General features: G+C 39.3%; 1 protein-coding gene across 5 annotated transcripts in view; it reads right to left on the bottom strand.

The window, feature by feature from the left end:
• The window catches only part of SPIDR (scaffold protein involved in DNA repair), a 194,718-nt gene that overhangs the window by 51,620 nt on the left and 128,738 nt on the right, over positions 1 to 14,360 (bottom strand). For all 5 annotated transcript variants that reach the window (XR_004496079.1, XR_004496080.1, XM_015618459.2 and 2 more), the window contains exon 10: positions 13,874 to 14,124. Coding sequence is in view for 3 of the 5 variants with exons in the window: in XM_015618459.2 (XP_015473945.1) it covers positions 13,874 to 14,124 (251 nt within the window). In the remaining 2 variants the exon portion in view is untranslated. The remainder of the gene's footprint in view (positions 1 to 13,873; positions 14,125 to 14,360) is intronic.

Here is a 14,360-nt window from a genome sequence, read left to right as displayed (position 1 = left end):
TTTCTTTTTAATTTTCCCACTTCTCTACTGGACAGTTTAGCAGATGCAAGCCAGGAGAGCCAGTGACTGGGAGAGTAGTTGAGTGCTGACTCATTAGAAGAATTAACCCTACACATCTTTCAGAAATCACCATCCTGCCAACTCCCATGGGAAGCTGCCCAACTAGACCATCACTCTCACTTACTGCCTACAGCTTCTCCCAAGATTTCAACACCTTCTGTACATTCATGCTTGACCTAAAGTGCCCAGTATGGAAATGCTCCTCCAATCTTGCCTTCCCTCCTCCTTCCTCACTTGGAAAAGACTGGTCAGCCAACATTTTCTTCACAAAACGATGAAGAAAACCTGTGAGTCTGACTAATTGCAAGAAGAGACTCACACTAGAAGTATTGCTGAGAACAAAACATCTGAGGTTTTAGATATTAAACGTGGGTGATTGAGAAAATGGGACTTAACTGGTAAAGGAAACCGGTAGTTAGAGGTCATTGATAAATGGGAGTGGGGGGCAAAGGGAATAGTTCACACATTGTCTGTCATTGGTATATAAAACATTTCTATTTGACAGTTTTCCCATGTTCAACCATAAAGTGACAATTGGTTTAGAGACACTGTAACTTTAATCTCAGTAGAGGCCATCAATCCAGACTAATCTGAAATCTTAACTCAGCACTTCCAAATAAAAACAGAAATGAAAAAATGTTACTGGTAGATAGCACCATTATGAATAATATATTTTTTCACTCTTTTTCCATAAGGCACATATACCTATTACTACAGAAAGTCTAGAAACCTTAACCAGGTTCATGCCCCATCACACTAGGCACATGAGATATGTAGCAGTTTGTGAGACTGCTCACATGCTTTTAACAAATTTCAGCAGATGGATGGAAAAAATGTGTGTGTGTGTGTGTGTGTGTGGTGAACAACAACAGACCATGTAGATAATCTACAAAACCTATGGTTAATTTTTTCTGTTGTCTTATCTTTACTGTAGTAGTTGTACTGTGTATGATGGATTTCCAAAACATACCAACAAGGTCTCCAATTCCAATACCTCCTTAAAGCTCCCTCTTCTTCAGCATCTATTCCATTTATATATCTGAACCCCAAGACAATTTTTTTTTCAAGCAGGCAAAACAATTATTTCTCAGATATTAAATACACTAACATAATACAGAGACATACAGAGAGAGAAAATATGCATTAAACATTTTGCAGAGGGGCCAAAGAAGGGAGTTTCTGGCAATTACTCAGCATAAGGAGTAAGGTATATGGTGAATAGATTAGATAAAATTAGTAGTTGTCAACCCAGTACTGCCTGATGACAAAAATTACAGCTTTATCTCTCTCTTATCCATGCCTCCCACATATCATGTGCCTCATTAGGATCCTATAGACAGAACACACAAGAAAAAGACCATCCTCAAGCAATCAGAAAAATCCATCCAAAAAAATAAATCAAAAATCTCCTGCCAGATTTAGTATAAATTATTTGTTACAGGACCAAATTATGTACTATCCTAGACTATCACAGCATTTGAGGAATGGGAAAATCCATGCTGTAAACAGGTGCCTTGCCATGGTTAAAAATGCCTCCTTGTATTTTTAAAGAACACATGTTCTTTGCCTGCTGGAAAAACTAGCCATATATTAAAACCAAAAATTAAAGACAACTGGCAACTGACTCAGGGAAAGGACTGGGCAGTCAGGATCTAGCTATGTTAAACTTGGCTGTGTTGAGTTAGATGACACAGAAGTATGAACTTTGAGAAAGCACTGGAAACACCTTTGCCAAATGTTTGGAGGAGAAAGACATTGCTTTTTAGGCTACACGGTCTGTACAGTATCTGGTACAATGATCTGTGACCACAACACCCGAAGCTAGAAGCACGGTGCTGGCTGTCCCAGCCATCTTAATGGGAAAACTTGGTTGGGTAAAACTGCTTTTCCCAATTATCCACATTCCTCTAACTAAATTCTTGCACAGAGGTTTTTGTTTCAGTCACAAGAGCATGAGGAACAAATGAGCAAGGACCCTGAATGGCTGAACAGTAAGTCAAAAACAAGCCCAAGGTCCAGCATGTGATGACACCACATAGGTCATTTCCTTTGCATAAAAGAAACTAATCCATAGGAAGCATTTAGTAGAACAGTAAAAATTAACAAAAATATTTTCTATCAGGTCATGCCGAACAAGTTTCCAGCAGATTTAATGAATGGTGCAAAACATTCCAGCAAAATCTTACTGGTTTGCATTACAAAGAAGAATGTGAGCACATCAAAGCTTGAATGTGCCAAATAAGAAATTGTTGTTCTGGTCCTCAAAAGACCAGCTGACTTTGAAATTAGAACAAACTGAGCCTTGAACACATTTGTAAAGGCAAAAGAGAACAAAATCACAGACATGATCTGTAGGGAAGTCTAGATACTGTGACATAAGTTTTCCCACCTGTAGTTTGAGGTTAAGGTTGTAAGCACTGAACACACATAATTCATGAGCTGTGCTTCCACAGACTCACAGGGCTTTCAAGAGCCTGTCACATTCTTCTCAAGTGGATCATTAAGGGTGGTGTACCTAAATGGATGGGTGGAGGAAATTTATCTGAACAGAAGATTAGAAGTGATTCAATTTTGGGAGATAACCCGACTTTTTGTCTTGGTAAGACTATAGTTCAACCATGTGAGTTGACACTGGCATGTGGGGCTACTCAGCAGTTTCACCCACAGACTCTGTAGTGCAGATGAAAAAGAATAGCACTATAAAGCTTCTTTTTGTGAACCATAAAGGTACAATTCTGACATGATGCTGGCTGATGTAATCAACGGTTTAATGAGGTAAGGCTTAAAGAGGCAAACAAAGGTTTTCACAATGAATTTTTTGAATTCCCCTTAACTGAGAAGAGTTCATCACTGACAACTGGTGGGACTGTGACAAAGATAAAAGGAGTGGAAACTCATGCTGAGATCATTTTACTATGGTGAAGGAATCTTTTCTCTCTGGAAAACACACTGCAAGTAGTGGCAAAAGACCTGGGAAGAAGAGGAAGGGAGACAGTGGTTTTCAAGAAGAAACTACTTGAGAGAGAAGTCAGTGCTGAAACTTTCCATTCCAAAGCTTTGAGTACTAGAAGGACTAAATTACCTATGAGAAAGCACTGTGTTCATTCCACACCTTCTACAGAAATGCAAAGCAGAGTATAGACCAAATTACCTACTTTTCTTTAGGTATCTCTGTGGTTGCCTGGATGAATGGAGGTGTCAGGATTGTAAGGGGAACACTGACGACCAGGAAAAGAAATTGTCTTATTTATGCAAATACCAGAGACCATGGTGCTTGTCATACTGGAGCTCTAAAACCAAAACATCTTGTGCCTTCCTAATTTTCTATTTCACAGTTACTTTTGTTATTTATTTTTAAGTAGCCTCCTGACTAACTAAATTCCAGAAGAAGAGGGAGAAAAAACTGTAAAAGCAAAAACTGGGAGAAACCAGAGAAGGATAGCTGAGCCATCAATTTCTGTAGACCAAACCCTTAGGTCCAATTCACCCTGTGCTACTGCCAGCCACTTACATCATTCATAGCAAAAACTTAAACAGTCCACACTGGTGCATTCAAGACTTGCAGGAATACTGCTTATTCACAATATATCCCAAAATCTAAGCAAAAAATAATTCTAGCAACTACATAGCTGCAGAGCATTATTTAAATAGAACAGTCGTTAAACAAGCAATATGCCGTTTAAAGATGCAAACCTCAGCATTTGCTGCACTAAAAGTTTTTCTACAAAATCCTCTCTCGAATCCTGGAAAACTTGCTTGTTAGAAAGGTGCATGCTGTTCTAACACATATATATATATATATCTATATATATATATCTATCCTATGTCAGCACAAACAGCCTCCATGTAAACACGCAGCCGGGAGTACCATGAGTAACAACTCTGTTTCCATCAGAAGCCCTTTATCCTGCGTAAGAGGTCTGCACGCTAATAGATGTCCTAGGCTAATGCTAACTAGCTACAGCTGGCTCGCAGCTATAAAAAGCATTAATGAAAACATAAATACAACTTCTCCACTTCCCTCAGCCCGTACGTCAGGGCTGCGCAAAGGCAGCGCTTTCCAAGAGGTCTGTGTGAATGAACTGGCTGCTCTGAACCAGCTCGCTCTGGTTCTGCCGGGTTTGTTTACTGAACAGCGTGTGCAGAGACGCACTGGGGGATGCAGGGGGAGAGACACACCACGTGTGCCCTCCCGCAACCCCGGGCCCTGGCCTTCCAGGGAAGGCTTGGATAAAGGCAGGAAATATCTGCTCACCAAGGGACTGACCCATGGGCAGAAAAGTGTCAGTCGGCACTGAGGCTGGACACAGCTCTGCTTTACCTTATAGCCCTGTGTTTTGCTGTAATACCACTTTGCTGTGCTGTCACAGACTCGGTTATAACAAATAACCCACGCAGCGGCACGCGCGAAGCTGAGGAACAACACTTTATACCTGGGAGTTCCGTCAGCTCTCCACACTTACCACAGTGCTCACACTTTTATTGTGCTAAATATAAAACTATATTGAAGGGAAAAAACCAGAAAGAGACAGCTTTATCCAGGACATATAGAGAAAAGGAAAAAAAGCATACATTTCTACTTCATGGAACTTCAGGTTGCAAATTGAGACCAAAACACCAGGATACTGAAGTGCTACAACAATCAGCAATTTTTATCAATCCACACTGCACGCACACAAAATCTTCATTATTATTTGACTATTGGACTGTTTACCTGCTCTGTTAAAATGGTTTTATCGTGAAAGCAGTCACTTTGCCACCACTTGCTTCTGTGGATTTCAGCAGGTGACCTCAGACAGAGACAAACCCTTCAGGTGTTTGCAGGGAGGCCAGGCATGCTGGCTTGCTATCCAATATATATGCTAAGCTAACCACAAGCTTGAATCAATACTTAAGAACTGTATGTAGCTTTCATTTTTCATTTTTATAATGGAAATCTGTTCATACACAAGGTTGATTGGGAAATCTGGGGTTCTTCATAAAAAAACATTTAGGAATGCCCAAAAGTACATTTACCTTTAAAAAAAAAAGTATCTTATTTCCAAATATCATTCTTCTTTCTCATTATTTTGTTCAATGCATGACTTTTTAATTTCTTCTGATTTGCACTACCCAAATAGCAACTGCAGCCAGGCAGATCACTCCCAAATGCAGACTCTATGTATTCAGCAGGGATCCAACAAATCACAGAAAGTAACACATTTATCTACACAGGAGTTTCCTAAATCTAGCATACAGATGTTATCCTATGAGGTGCAACGCTTGCAAGCATCTAGAAAGAAATTATCCAATTGCAATTTGATGATTTGCTGAAGTTGCAACCTTTAAACCAGATGTGCCACCTCTTTTTGCTTTGAATTCTCCCCCTTCTCCTTGTGCATATAAGCTTATCTCCAACTAATTTCTTAAAAATCCACAACCTTAGTAGAGTCCCTTTCCACTTGCACTGTTGAAACATAAACAGCCTGAGAGACACTGATTTTCCTAACTGTTCATGCATCCACTTCAAATACCTGTTTTCTCAGGATGTTATTGATATGTTCTCCCTCAAATCCTGGCAGTCCAAATACAAAAGGTGACTCAGATACACAGAAACACCAAGGTATAGATGAGCTCCTAACCCAGATATTTTTAATCATGACTAAACAGCCCAAGCTGCAGCAAAAAAGCTTTGGCAGTTTTCAGCTCCCTTGGAAAGGAAATATCCACTTACTATTAAATTAAATAGAAATAAAGAAATTAAAAACACTTTTGGAAAGATTAGGCACCAAGTGTCTTTGTTAACATTGTCTTCCACTTCCCACTTACATTATGTTAATACAGCCAGTTAATTTATGGCTCCATATTGAAGATGTGGCATAACTTGTTCCAATCAAATTAATTTCCTTGCACATTTTTCCTCATGTCAAACAGAATTTACAAATTTTGGCATCAGTTCAGAGGCAGTGGAAAATGCATAATCCCATTGTTAGAGGACAAAGACAATAACATCTGTAGTTTTCATGACTAGATAATATTTGAATTCAATAGTGGGGAAAGCTGTTGCCTCAGAGAGGAAATCCACAGCTTCCAGCAGACCAGGTTATTCTCAGATCCATCCAACCCAGTTCTGAACACTTCCAGGGAGGGGTCATCCACAGTCTTTCTGGGCAACCTATTTCAGTGTCTTAGCACCCCTACAGTAAAGAATTTTTTCCTAATATCTAATCTAAACCCATGCTCCTTCAGTTTAAGGTCATTCTCCCTTATCCTACCACTACATGCCCTTGTAAAAAGTCCCTCTTCAGCCTTCCTGCAAGGCCTCTTTATGTTCTGGAAGGCTGCTCCAAGTTCTTCCCTGGAGATTTCTCCTTCTCTAGGCTGAACAGCCTCAACTCTCTCAGCCTGTCAAGTGTGAAACACCTCTGAAGTACACTTTGCATTCACTCCTAGCCTCAGGCACATGTAAAAGCCTGTTGCCCAGAGGAGTCCACACTGCATTCAAACACACACCTCCAATCAAGTACCTAAATTCAGCACGTTACAAAACCATTCTGAACATATATCAGGCAGCGGGTATCAGTTAAATAATCCCCTTTTTTTCCTCACTGTAGGACTAAAATTAAAAAAAAACCCTAAATCTCTCTTAACTGCCAAAGCACTCAAACCCTTCCACTGTGAACTGTAATACACAGTAAGTCCATCCCCGGCCTTTGCTCATCACTTTTCCCATTTGAGGAGCATGTTCTTCTCCAAACCCTGTGAAGTGCCCTTCAGTCAAAGAGGGAGTTGAAGCATTAAGTGAAATGAGTTTGAGGATTCCAGCACAGCAGATCCCTACTCAGGGTGAGGCTGCTAACTGCCTTTGGCTGTGAGACATGGAACAAAACCAGCAGCCACCAGTAAGGACAGGCACGTGAACATAAGATAATCTTGTTACATTTATAACTACATACCAATTTTAAACCACAATGCTTACTGAAAAAACTAATTGTCTTCTCTGAGGAGCTTTGTCTTATTTGCATTGTTTGCTGTGTATTTATCTTTTGCATTGTGTAAGAGAAAGTGTAGAAGAGCTTAAAATACAGCTGTCCTGGCCTATGTTTCAGCAATATTGTCCTTTTCAAAGTCTGTCTTAATTGATAGAGAATGCCCATTATCTGCACAGAACTGTGTATTCTTGACTCTTTGAGACTCAAGACCTCCTTTTCCCAAAAAGAGTGTGTTTATAATTCTTTTCCAAGAAGTATTGATCTGTAAAATGCAGCAGAAGCTTTTAAAAAGTGGATGATAGCAAGTTATTTCTGAGAATCTTCCATTTTGGAAAATCTGTGCTGATGTTTTTCTGCACATGTTCTACCTCTGCAGATACTTCAGGCTGTGCATACAAAGACTGCCTACCTGCTCAAGTGGTAAAGAAATTCTGTGCAATATTCAGGTGGTTAAATTTCTCTCCCAAATGCTAGGTAACCTCCATCCAGGCATTTATAATATTTATCACTGCTCAAAGTTGGTGCCTTTGGGTATGATGGTAGAAGGAAAACAAATTCCAGAGACACAATCTGACTTTTGCAAAGGTTTCTGGGAGCTTCAGCACAATTTTAACACTTCCTCCAGGAAGCTGTATAGTCAGTGAAATGTGGAGGTGTAAAGCAGACATGGAAGATTTCTGCTCTCAGTTCCATCAACCACATAACTTTCAGAGATACAAAAATTCAGGGGGAAGATCACAGCCAAGGGTAAGATTCCATATCTTTTACATAGGCCATCTTAGAATAATTCTTGACAAATAAAAGGTGCTGAAAAATTACTATTTCTGTTTGAAAACACCCAGTGTACAACAACACATACTTTGATTGTGGCTCTAGGGCTGGCAAATTACAGTTCCAAATTGTTTGCTTTTTTTCTCCCTAAACTGGTCTCTACTGTAGGATAATGTAAGGGAGCACATATTACTCCTTCAACTCTCACCCTTTACACAGTCCTTCAAAAACAACCAATTGGGTGCTTACAGCCATGAAGCAAAGGGCAGTGGTGTTCAGGTGCCATAAAGCTTCCCCAGCTTCCTAAAGCCCTGCCTGTGATCATCAGAGGTGGGAGGTGTGAAATGGTATGGTTACAAAGGTAAGTGGTGGGTAACACAGCTCTACATAATGATGCTGCTGTACCACTTACCTGTCTCTCTGTGCTACTCGGGAACTTCTACAATTTCTCCATCATAGGGAATACATCAGTTAGTAGAGCTACTCCTCCTTCTTGACCAAAAAAAAAGGCTTGGGGTGTGTCTTTCTTCTGTCAGCACATGGGTGCCTCACTGATCAGTCTAAGCACTTGAGTATGGAGGAAATAAAGCAACCAGTATCTCATTTTTGCTAGTACATACAGGATAGCCTGCACACAAAGTATTTGCCATCTAATAGCGCGCTTCTATTCCTGTTCATTTGCTTTCCAAGGAGACTAAATCCCCATCACACTTGTGGTCTGTGCTGGCTATTGTCTTCTCGAGCCTCTTTTCTGTACCAGCATTTTTTATCACTACCCTGAAATATTTTAGAACAACAGCAAATTGTTTAATTGCCTATTCCCAGCACAGGGATGAAAAATCCTGGTGTACATTGAGGGGTCCTTTTTTTTTTTTTTTTTTTTTTTCCTTGTACAGAGTATATCAGATAACAGTGCTTTCACCTTGCCCTTGGACAGAGTAAGATTATGTAAATATTTAGCACTGAAAAATAAACAGCAATGTCAAATTAACAAATTGTTGTACTGTGGTGGCACTGGAAGTAGCCCAAGTTCCATCTAGCTGTCTGCAGCATCAGCAGGGAAAACAGACTTTCAGGGCTATCCAGACAACAGCCTGGGGAAGCTACAGTGTTAACTACACAAGACAATTTAAAGTATTAATTGGACAGTGTGATACTAAAGCTGTTTTTCCAACAGTCTTTTGTCCTTACGCTCTGTTTTGGTGGCTCCAGTTTGAGAATTAGAAATAGAGCAGGGTGGAGGCAAAAGGGAATAATCCAAGTGTCAGGGAGTCTTTACTGTGAATAAAAAAAGGAAAAAAAAAAAGAAAAAAAAAAAGAGAGGGAGAGACTTCAAAGCAGAAACAAGTTACTAGAGCTAGAACCACAGCTATTAGGAGAACTCTTATAAGTCTGTCAAGTAGCAATTAGACTACTTTGCAAGAATACTAAGAGCACATATCTTAACTTCAGAGAAGTATTTGAAAAGGGGAAAAATAGAGAAACCTTTTAGTTTATGGAATACTCTCTACTGCATTTCAGTTACTTATTTCCTGTTTATTTTCCACTTGAAAAATCACATCCCAGAAACATAATGTAATTTTTTAAAACTTGCATTTATGACCATTCCATTTAAAATGTTTTGTTGAAAAAAAACACAAAAAACAAATGGAATGCTGTAAACAGATTTAAGTCAGCCACAAAAAACATTCTGACAGATGTTAGCATCTGTGAACATGGATCTTTCAGGACAGTCCTTTCCAATCTGGGCTCTTTTCAAATAAGAATACCTCTAGAGTTTTTTGGTTTTTTTTTTATGTTGTTTCTGTTGATTTCAATATACTTTATAAAATTTTAGGTAGGTTTTCCATACCAGAGGGACAAGCTTTCAACGTATTAATCCATTTTCTTGGAATGCTAGTTGCAGTATCTGACACTCCACTTTCAGTGGAGTGCAGTGCATGTTGCCAGACAGGTTAACCCATTGTGTTAAGATAAACAGCAAAGATTACCGGATGAAGAAAAAGAGGCGGGAAAAAGGAAATCCAACTAAGAAATTAATTAGTTCTACAGGATTATCACTTGCCAATAAAACTGTTTTACAAAGAATTACATATGAACAGACTACTCAGAAACTTGCAACAACTTGCTAGACCACAATGAATTACAGCAACTGACTATCATGTTTCTTTGGGCCTGTTCAGAAAGAGAAATGTGATTTTCCTCACTTCTATTTCTTCCAGCCACTCAAACAAATCCTCAGCTCTTCTAAATATTTTGCTCCCCAAGGGTCCTGTTTGCATGGTGGCAGACCTTTCCACTGCTCTATGATCTGGCAAATGGAAAACAAAATAAAGAGCAAAGCTGAAAGAACTACGGATGACTAGTGCAAGAGATGAAGATCACACTAATTTTTAATGTAAATGTATGGTCTTTCTTTTGTTCTTGGAATAGAAAGCTCTAGCAGGCTTTGTTCAGGTGGGAAATAGGTTGAAACATGCCAAGAGAAGTGAATGGAAAATTTGTCTAGTCACCCACAGATTCTAAAGTGTGGATTTACAGCTATAGCTAGCTTTGTTTTCTACCAGCAGTGGTTAGCTCTTCCTTCATGACAACACCCTTTTCTGTCCAGCCTCCTCACACAAATCCTCTGAGTGCTCAGACCAGTTTAACTGCCTAATAGTCCTAAAAATGCATCTATTTTAGTTACTCTGACAGCCACACAACCAGCCCTGTCCTTTAAGGCAAAAAACTGACCAGCTCTATTTTTTACTAAACTCACGTGGCCTGCTCAAAACAAACAGATACTGGCAGGAGCAAAATCCAAATTATACACTGCTTTATCCCAGGAACACAAAGTACAAGGCCAATGCAGTGAGTCAGACACCTCTGCGCCAGTGAGTTCTTCAGGTTGACAGGAGTCTCTTTGGGATCCTCGTATTTGTAAGCCAGGACATTTTCAAAAAAGAATCAAAACAATTGGATTTAGACAAACATGTGTTGTGTCATTAACAAAAGTATCTCTCTGCCATCAGAGGGGAAAAGGCAGCAAAAAGTATGCCAGGAATGCTGGAAATGGGCAGACAGTCACAGCGAGTCATATTTTCTTCTAATTTTTTTTTCCCCCCAAGAAACTCCTTCAGCATGAAAAGTCCATTTGCAAGAGCAGTTAGATATGGGGGAAAAGGCAAATATTTCAACAATAATACAGGGAATGTGGATCCAATTTACAGACAACAGAAGCTGGAGAACTCCTCAGTCTCTGCAAAGATTTCTCAGCATCCGAGGAAAATGCTTTGAATATTTCAGCTGAGCAGTCTTCAACCCTTCAAATACATCCCTTTGTCTATCAATAAAAGGCCATATTCCCCATGTGTGTATTTATGAACAATAAATGCTAGATGCATATAGGCAGCCCTGCAGTTTCTATGTTTCACGAGTGTTAGTTTTAATAAATTAAATGAATCCATTTCCCTACAATGAAAATAGAGGTTTCTCCCACAGTTTGTAACTCTCTAGAAACTGGATGCCTTGAACCAAATGCATCACTTCCCCTACTCCACGTTTAATTTCACGCTTCTTTTCAGCTTATTGTGGCGGTTTCTACGCTTCCCTGTGACAACAGCATCTAGGTTATTGTAGAGTGCTACAAAAGGAGATATGCAATAGAACAGCCTGTTCAAAATACTGATCATTTAGGTTTTAATCTACCTTGATATCTAATTAGAAAATTTTGTTTATGAAACAATGAATAATCTAACTCATCTTGCCTCATAAAATACAAACCTTGATTTCCTGGCAGTTTTACTTCACAGAAAGAAGTTTAAAAAGAAAAAAATAGGGTTTTTTAGTTACAAAAGAATAAGCCATCAGTTGATTCAAAGGACTGCCAGAGGGCTTTGGACCCTTTTGCTCACTATCAGGTGACAGACACAAACATTTTTGGTAGAGGAGAAGTCTCATGTGGATGTTTATCAGCCATGGAAATAGCAGTTGATAAAGCAGCAAGAGGTGTTTTTCATTCCTCAGTCTGCAAAAGAAGTGTTCATTCTCCTCATTGCAAACGAGAAAATGAGTTGGTTTTTTTAGATTCAGGATCCAAAACACAGTCTGATAGCTGTGAACAACAATAAACAAGATGTTTCCTGAGCTGAGACATCTATGAAATTTGAGGAACTTTTAAGAGACCAGTTTAACAACTGCACATGAGAATACCCAGCTACAGCATGTACACAGAAGCAACAAGCTCTCATTTTTTATTTCTATTTCATGTTTGACATAAGAAGTGCAATCTGAGATTTCTGTTTTCTTTCACCCCATTCCTATGAAGGGTGGGGCTCAGGCAGGTTAACTACCTCAAAATCTGAGACTGCAAGTTGACTGTATTTTTGGTTAAGAGTTGGAAATGAAAAGAGCAGGTTGAATAACAGTCTGTCAGCTGCCCTGACATTTGATCAAATGTAGTCCTCTGGAAAAAAATCTACTCAGAGGAGTACTGTCCTCACAGCTACATATTGATGTGGGCTGGTAAAGTACTTTTCCTCTTACTTTTAAAAAATATATATATGTTCTGTTAAGAAAGAATTAAATACAAAGCAATGAGTCCAGACAAGATGTATCAATTACTTTTAAAAAAATAATGTTCAATGTAACTATTATATGTCAAAGAGCTCCTAAAAATGTTGAGAACAAGGCTGCTGATAATTACTTTCCTGTGGGTGATGAACAAGGTTGTATTTTAGGAAAGAATGGTTTTCCTAAGTTCCTTCTGGAGGAATTTCATTGATCAATGAATGGTGTAAATTACCCAGAGGCTTACAAGGTAGCAAGAATTGAAAGAATTCTAGTATTTCAAAAGCTCAAGAAGATTGACATTGAGGATACCACTGTCCACCTGCAGGGTGGCTTAGAGGAACTCAAATTCTTCAAGACTTTGAAGAAACCTTTCAAAGCCTGTTGCAAACTACATCTGGAGAGCTCTCAATAGGACCTGTTAATCTAACTGCACATCTCCATTCAAGTCCCAAACTCTGTAGGAAGAAATGTTTACTTATGTCCTGAAAGGCTGAACTCAGAACCTTAACACAAGCTCTTCTGCTATAACTCACTTTAATGATCTTCCTGAGTGATAAAAAAAAATCTGATACATCTTACCTTTCAAAATTTTAAACCAGCATGAACCAAAAGTTAGTGCAAAACCAAAGGAAGAAAATGCAGTAACAGACATATCACAGACCCAGGGTTGCTGAGAAAGACTGAAATCAGTCTGTGGTCTCAAACCTTGAGGAACACAAAAGGAGAAGGAAAGAATTCAATGGTTCAGTACTGGTCAGAAAGGAAAACTGTTTGCCATATCTTTTGTATTTAAGAAAACAAGGTCCAGTTCTTGATTCCCTTCACTGTAAACAGAACAATGCTAGGATCCAAAGACTAAAACATAAGAGGTTAAAACAACTGGTTGAAAGCTGTGTGCTCCATGGGGTTTGCGTGTAATGCTTCTGCATTGCTGGTTATGTTTTGACACCACAACACTTTTTACTGCAGAGGAATCTTAACTGCTGTGGCCTCCAGATTTTCAGAAGTCAACAGGATCTTTTTCCAGTGACTTCACAGTGGAAGCATACACCTATGTTTTTCTAATAGCATCTGTGCAAAATCCTCATTATAGAAAAGCCGTTCAGTTCTGTCTCTTTATATATGTCTTTCTTGTTTCAAAAGACCATTGCACGAGCATAACTTACTAGCAGAGCATAACAGAGACTGAAATAGGCAAATGGGATGCAACAACTATTCTGTGAAACTCAAAGAACAATATATGGTGTTCTCAATTAACTTCTCATTAATTCATTTTCAATGTTCCTGTCATCTGTTGATGACATAAACTATAGACAGATCCTTCCTTCTCTGGGGAGGACTACTTCTGTGTCACACCATACCTAATTAAAGAACTACACCACACCCATCAACAGCCCCATGCCTTCCTTGTGGAGTGTGCTGCTTCTTTCGAGAATGACATTTCTGAACTCATTCCTCTTTGGTTTCTCATACATCACAGCCTCAAAAACAAAATTCCCATGAATCTTATTACTCACCTCACGTTTGGTGGATCTGAATTCATGATGGGTGTTGCACAAAGAGGCTTGTTTCCCTGAGTGTGGCTTCTGTACCCTTCTCTTGCAGGCAAACAGTACACCCTTTGGATAACGACTCGTACCTGCACTTCTCTCCATCCCACTGCTCCCTGGCTTTCCACCATTTCAAGCAGAGAATCATTGACAGCACTCTGTGCTAAGAGATGCAGTTTTGAGTCACCATTGTTATGGGTTTGTGGAGCGCAGGGAACCTGGTGAAGGAAAACCCATTAAGAGAAACATTCCAGAGAACCTTGAAATTACGTGGAGCTAGAGAGGAAAATGCCAATCAAGTTGCAAGTGCAAAATCAGTTTCAAAATACTTACTGCTCCTAAAATAACTTACAGACTAGTGGCCAGTTATTTATTGTGTATTTTCAATGAACACTCAAGAGAGTTGCACACATGGTGTGCTCCTGTATTTAACTGGTGCTCTGGACCAAGCTAA

Source organism: Parus major, chromosome 2, assembly GCF_001522545.3.
Source record: "Parus major isolate Abel chromosome 2, Parus_major1.1, whole genome shotgun sequence".
Classification (NCBI taxonomy): Eukaryota; Metazoa; Chordata; class Aves; order Passeriformes; family Paridae; genus Parus; species Parus major.
Note: the sequence above shows the minus strand (reverse complement) of the source record. Positions and strands in the feature narration are given on the sequence as shown.